Genomic DNA, 6,553 nt, shown 5'->3' on the forward strand with positions numbered 1-6,553 from the left:
TAGTGGACGAGCTTCGAAAAGACGGTACAGCAACCCATTAGGAGCTTTGAGTAAACTAATGCATGACGACCAATCGTAATTATTCGTCAACACGAACAAATGCAGCTATGAAACTAGCAAGTCTAGTCTAGACTATTTGATAGAGACGTATGCTCGCCTATACAGCACAGCTGATGAGAAGTAGCAAAACCGAGTCAACTCAAGAGGAGAATTCAGAGGACGAGTCGTGCGGCTCTGAATGGCAAAGCCGCGAAAGAAACTATAGTAATTGAGATTGAGATCATCGTTTCCTCCTACTACTGATAAGAATACAGTTGGCTATTAAAACAATGACAAGAAAAACCGAGATGACCCAGAAAGCTATCATGAACCCCAGGGTCCAATCGTTGGCATCACTGATGACTGCTGTATTGCTGGCACACCAACCAGTTGCCGCCGACTCGCTACCTTCAATACCATCAGCGTCGATGGACAGCACGAGACAGCGTCCAAACGACGCGCCCGAAATACCAGACGAGGCTTCCTCAATCCAGTCCTCCATCCAGCCCTCGACAGTGCCGTCATCACAGGTAACTTCACCGCACTCGACAAAGGCAAGACTGTTGACAGTGCACGACACATCACAGTTCTGGTCATTCCATAGCGTACCATAAACTTCCCGAATTCCGTCATATACCTCGTAGGTGTGCGAGTCGGTATCGAGTGAGTTGAGCTCACTAGCACTTTTATCAGCAAGGCGATCAGTGTACGAGTAGTTGACCGAGGAACCAATCGCAGCAATGATAAATAAGATGAGCACAAGAGCAGGAATGATACCGTAGACCCACAAAACCCATTTCGTCTTCAGACTAGCACCGATGCAACCGATGACGGCAGCAATCATAAGAAGAGCCCCAGCAAAGACAGCAATCCATATCCACCACTTCTCGACGAAACCCTCATAGTTAGAGGCTAGTAGATAGATGCTGAAGGCGAGGACGAGAGCACCAACAACGAAGATTGTGAGGTCGAAAAGGTAGTGAACGAACTTCGACACTCCGGTACAAAAGCCCATTATATGTAGTCTCACAAAGTACAACAACCTGATAAGACACAATAAACTGAACTTTAATAAAACCTCAAGAGTCAAAAAGAAAACTTTCAACACTACTTGTCTCTTGAAACGAGACACTTTAGATATAACTCTTTAAACACAGCGAGTGCTTCAAAAACTTGCATCGATCAAGTTGTGAATTTCTATCACAATTTCGATTGAGACACCTACTACGAGATAGAAAGCTGCAGTTAAACCAGTGAGAAGACTCCTAACCGGTCACTAGACTCACGACTACTAATTGATAAACGCTCTGATTTCCAAAAAGCAAGGGTAAGAACAAGACACAATACCGGCGTCATGTTCGACACTTCCCAGCACAGGATATGAAGCACTGCTACGTGCTTCAACGGCAATAGCACAATCCTACTAAGAGTACACAAGATCTTTAACAGGACATATACTCCGTAATAGACCAACAAAGGAGGATGCACACTTGAGGCATATTCCGATTTGTGGACGAGAGACGAGACAGAATCGGTATCACATACGATAGAGACATATTCGTTCGACGCCTCACAATGTTGCAAAACCACCAATATCGACCTGACCTGATCTACTCTTCAATACATAAGTTCACCGTATTAGTCATCACATGTCTTATCTATCAATTTACACATGAACCGAACAATGGGTGAGCAGAAACGTGGATCATCTGAAACGTCTACGGTGAATTAAACCTAAATCTCAGCTAGAAAAAGACTAAGCTAGTCTCTGGATATAGTCAATCAAATACTGGGCCAAAGTAAATGAGAACGTGAGCTTTGGACCAACTGACAGCACCTTCGGAATCTGAATCAAATCTCATACGAGGAGACAAGACAAGCTCGAACGTTACGCTTCCTTTGAAGAAAGCGCCAAGGCCTTCCTTGGCGGTAATATCAGCGATGATGCGGAATGCTGAGCAACCCGCATAGTTGCCTGACTGAAGTCTGGTTTTGACCACGTCCAGAGGGCAGGCGACTAGGATGCTGGCTACAGAGCCAGCAGTACCTGGGAGAACGTGAGCCTTGGACATGTCACCTCCGATGTCACGGATCTTACTCGATAACGCAAAGTGAACGAAGCCAGGTTTGCCACTACGAGCATCAGTAAGGCTGTGCTTAACCGCGTAATTGACACCGAAAAGCATGAACGAGCCAGCTATATTCCCTAGAGATGACCGATGACATTGACAGACTTGCTCAGGAACCCACTTGCTGCGGTCACCCCTGCGCCGGCATAAAGCGACGAGAGACCTTCACGTTGGCAAACTTGGGCGAAGTTGAGCTTGCGATACTCAGGGTTAGTCTGGTACTTGATCTTCAATACCTGACGAAGGGACGTATGAGGACGATACGGAGAAGGTGTTCACGTCTAGAGGGAGAAGGACAACTTCGCCAGCTCCTATCAGAGACCCACTGAGGCCGTTGCCTAAGATAAGTGAAACTAACACCAATGCCAGGAGATTTGCCCTTACACCAAAACTGCTGAGTTGGGCTCCTGTCGGATGGGAAAACGTACTTGTCCAGGCCTTCTTTCACCACAGGTTGGCCACCAAACTTGTAAACTCGTTGAGAGATCTTGTACAGGGCGCCGTAACCGAAACCGGGGAACAGTGCAGCCCATTTGCCGACGAAGCCTCGAACGCCGCCGATCGCAGCCGTGCCGGATTCTTGTTGGAAAACAACCTGAGCAGAAAAACTAATCAAGAAGCAATCGAGATGATAACGATGAAAGGTGGAAGACAAGCATTGACCGGACATATTTGGTATCTTCGAGGGAATCTTTGCGTTTCATCAAGGTCAATCCTGAGACGCTCGAGATCTCACCGTTTGCCAGTTGGTCATGTTCAGAGCCACACTCGAATTCATCAGCCGCTTAGCCAGAGTGTCCACCGGATAAAAGATGCAAAGCTCGGCCCTGAAGGGTCTTGTACAGCACGAGGATACGCAAGTTGAGAACCCACATCCCAGCCACGCCGGCCCCGGTCACTCTGGCGAAGGCCTTGTTGCCTGACTGAGTCTCATAGTGTTGAGGAGCCATAGCCGACGGCTGTGGTGTCGAAGACGATAGAAAAAAAAACTGAGAAATTCAACAAGATTAGATCACCACAATGTGAAGATGACTCATCTTCATGACACTAGCAAGTTGATTTGCTCATCTTAGATGAGCAAATCAACTTGTTAGTGTGCTGCAAAAGGAAAAATGACTAGTGTGGGATTCGAACCCCCGACCTCCGATCCCGTCACGCGCCACGAAACTTCAATCTGCAACATCTTCTTGATGCTTCCAATGATCGCTTTCATTGTGGCCGTCCTCCTCTATCCTGTCCTCAGTGTCACCCCTCCCACGGTGACCTGGATAGGCCTCCTCCCTGAAGAGAACGCTACCACTTATGTCAATGCCATGCCTATCGGTAACGGTGCTTTAGCTGCTAATGTAATCGTTGACAATAAGAATGCTTCTAACCCTATCATAGCGCTGCTGATATCGGATCAGAGATCCTGGAATGAGGCGGGGGAGTTCATCAAAGTTGGAAAGGTCACTCTAGAGCTCACCCCCAACCCGTGGGGGACGGCCGACACTACCTCGATTAAGCAGGTGGGGTCAGACTTGACTAATTCCTTCAGCATCGTCACTTGTTCCGCAGGTTCTCAATACCTCTACAGGAAGTGTTATTCTTGAAGTCGGCCCTTCCCCACCGACGAGGGTCGAAGCCTATGTTGATGCCCTCAAGGATGTCTTAGTGGTGAACATCTCCTCCCCAACACCGATTGATGTCTCGGTTGTCGCCGAGCTGCTACGCCCTAAGCCCTTCTCTAGGCAACCCTTGTATCACTGCCGACCCTACAACGTCAGTGCCGACTTCTATCTCAACGACTCTGGAGGAGTCATCGGCTGGGCCCACGCCAACGTTCGCAGCGATTACACCACTAGCATTCTGGAAGCTCTCAACCTCGAGTCCCTCAAAGGGTCTATTACCGATCGTATCGCCAACAGATCTACTGCGGCTACATGGCGCTTTGGAACGCCTATGATCGCGACCCTGTCTGTGGGAAAGCTGAAGACCTCAGAGCCAAGCCGGGACTTCTCCATGGTCATCGGTGTTGCCACCTCCGAGCAAGGTTTGGACCCTGCCGTTGCTGAGTCGAAGAGGCTCATCGCGGAATACAACAGCATGACTGCTCTCGAGAAGCACATGCAGTGGTGGGCACAGTTCTGGAACCGTAGCTGGATCGAAATCACCGGCCCTAGGGCTGGCGAGGTCAACAGTAAAAGTGCCCTCCATCGCTACCTACAGGGTATTCAATCACGAGAGCCCATCCCTATCAAATTCAATGGAATGCTCTTCACGGCTCAGAGAGAGGAAGTGGACTACAACAAGTGGGGAGGACTCAACTGGTGGCAAAATGCTCGAATGCCCTATTACAACATGTTCGCCAGTGGGGATGCTGACATGGTCGATGCGACCTTCTTGCAGGCCTTTCTCAGTACGCTGAAATACGCCGAGATGAAGACCAAAGTATACTACCCGAACATGAGCGGTGACGCTGCATACTGGGACGAGTACAATCACCCTTTGATCGGCAGTACGCATCCAATGAGCTATGGTTGTGGTCGCGAGGGCAGGGCATGGGGCATGCCAGTTTGGTACTCGGTGGATCCGCCCAATCACTATAATCTTCAGGGAGGTCTTGACCTCAGCTTGCTGGCTTTAGACCATTATTCGTGGACACGAGATGCCACTGTATTGACGAGAAATCTCCCTATGGTCGACGCGGTGGTGAACTTCTTCGCTCAGTGGAGAACTGGACGTAATGACAACGGTAAGATGATGATCTTCCCTGGGCAAGCTCTCGAGACGTGGGTGTGTCTGGGGTACCAATACATGCAACCTGGACTCAACTGTACACTCAACGATATGCCCACTGTGGCTGGCTTACACGCTGTACTGGCTCGACTGGAAGCCTTGCCGACCGAGCTCACTACTGCTGAGCAACGACAAAGGTGGGCGGCGCTGAAGGCAGTGGTGCCACCACTACCATTGACTGATGCTGAAGTAGGAGGAGGCAAGAAGTTGGCCCCATGTGAGGCGTGTGGCTTGGGACCAGAAAACTTCGAAAATGCTGAGCTATATGCGGTCCATCCATATAGGCTGGTCACGGCGAAGGATGTTGGGGAGAATCTTGAGGTTGCCCGTGCTGCTTATAGAGAGAAAAGATTCACCACTGATGATGGATGGAATCAGAATGTGATGGATGCGGCCTTGCTTGGACTGGCAATAGACGCTCAGGAGTTGCTGATCGAAAGGGCTGCTAAGCCCGCACCAGAGGGTTATCGCTTCACAGCGTTTGGACGACAAATGCAAGATTGGCATCCCTCTTTGGACCATTACTCGGTCATGAGGAACGGCCTGATCTACGCCTTATTGCAGCCGCTGGACGATGCGGATGATGGAATGCTGCTCTTCCCAGCGTGGCCCTGTGAGTGGGATGTGGACTTGAAGCTATGGGGACCAAGACAGACTCTTGTACAGGCTAAGATGGTCAATGGTGTTGTCACGGAGTTCCATGTGGAGCCTCAGAGCCGTAACGACTCCGTGAGAATACTACAATGTCAAGTACGATCGCAGTCGACTTCTACCCCTTCCCCCACTACTCCTTCTACTACTCCAACAGGAGGCTCGGTAACAGGCTCGTCCCTGCAGCTTACGGCTATCATTATATGTTTTATTTCGTCCTATATATGGAGTTCTACTTGAGCCTGTCAACATCTGAAGAGCGTTCATTCTTATGTTAGTTTTTTGACCGATTCTCGCGAGTCTGTTTCACGGCGATCAGTGATGTAGGTAGTTGTGGGGACCTGGGGGGTATTTTTTTGGAAGTTTCATAGTAGTTGTTATCACCACGCTACTGTGCTGGTAGTGATGTCCACGTCGGTGGGAGCTGAAAATCAAACTAATGGTAATACTAACAGGCTCATGCGGTCCTGCCTCATACTGTGCTGTAGTTATCCACAGCTTTCTGGGGGCGTTAGCGGAATCGGCGACAGCCTCGATCAAGGGCGAAGACCCGACATCATCAGCCGACCAAGCGATGGCTCTGTAGGAAGAAGGCATGCGTAGTAGTGTGATGTCGCTGCCAGGATGGAGTCGTTGAATAATGCTACGGTGAAGCCTCAGTGGGCTAGCGTGTTATTCCCGGTACTGGTGGATTTATTGCAAGGCTTAAGGAAGGAAATGGACGGCCCTAAGAGGGTAGTGGTTCCTCTACGGCATGTGAATGCATTTTCACTATGACGTAGGTGTTGCTCTTGAGGTCCCATCCTGTCTGGGGTGGCCTCATCGACTTCGTATTTAATACAGCGGTGATGAGTGGTACTCCTAATGAGCTGCTCTCGGCTACTGTGGCTCATGGTAGAGTTACGAAGAAGGGAACGGTGAACACCACTAGAGCTGCTCTGGATGCTGGTACTAAG

The 6,553-nt window shown here is 49.6% G+C and overlaps 3 protein-coding genes across 3 annotated transcripts in view; 1 reads left to right on the top strand and 2 right to left on the bottom strand.

Moving 5' to 3' along the window:
* Window positions 1–280: 280 nt before the first annotated feature.
* Pmar_PMAR024401 (Leukocyte surface antigen CD53, putative) lies at window positions 281–1,054 on the bottom strand (the record flags this gene model as incomplete). The annotated part of the gene is made up of 1 exon (XM_002782673.2): window positions 281–1,054. One exon carries the CDS (start codon window positions 1,052–1,054, stop codon window positions 281–283), a length of 774 nt encoding a protein of 257 aa, XP_002782719.1.
* A 741-nt stretch (window positions 1,055–1,795) lies between these two features.
* On the bottom strand, window positions 1,796–3,118 carry Pmar_PMAR024402 (conserved hypothetical protein; the record flags this gene model as incomplete). Its single annotated transcript, XM_002782674.1, has 8 exons — window positions 1,796–1,885; window positions 1,932–2,086; window positions 2,138–2,245; window positions 2,290–2,404; window positions 2,448–2,506; window positions 2,553–2,763; window positions 2,905–2,995; window positions 3,042–3,118. The coding sequence occupies 8 exons, from the start codon at window positions 3,116–3,118 to the stop codon at window positions 1,796–1,798; spliced, it is 906 nt and encodes a 301-aa protein (XP_002782720.1).
* A 249-nt stretch (window positions 3,119–3,367) lies between these two features.
* Pmar_PMAR024403 (hypothetical protein) overlaps window positions 3,368–6,553 on the top strand; it is a gene marked incomplete at both ends in the record, with an annotated part of 4,336 nt that continues 1,150 nt past the window's right edge. Inside the window, 6 exons of the mRNA XM_002782675.2 lie at window positions 3,368–3,676; window positions 3,726–5,675; window positions 5,876–5,924; window positions 6,086–6,179; window positions 6,221–6,332; window positions 6,380–6,545. Coding sequence (XP_002782721.1) covers window positions 3,368–3,676; window positions 3,726–5,675; window positions 5,876–5,924; window positions 6,086–6,179; window positions 6,221–6,332; window positions 6,380–6,545 — 2,680 coding nt within the window. The remainder of the gene's footprint in view (window positions 3,677–3,725; window positions 5,676–5,875; window positions 5,925–6,085; window positions 6,180–6,220; window positions 6,333–6,379; window positions 6,546–6,553) is intronic.

This window comes from Perkinsus marinus, assembly GCF_000006405.1.
Source record: "Perkinsus marinus ATCC 50983 genomic scaffold scf_1104296938708, whole genome shotgun sequence".
NCBI lineage: Eukaryota > Perkinsozoa > Perkinsida > Perkinsidae > Perkinsus > Perkinsus marinus.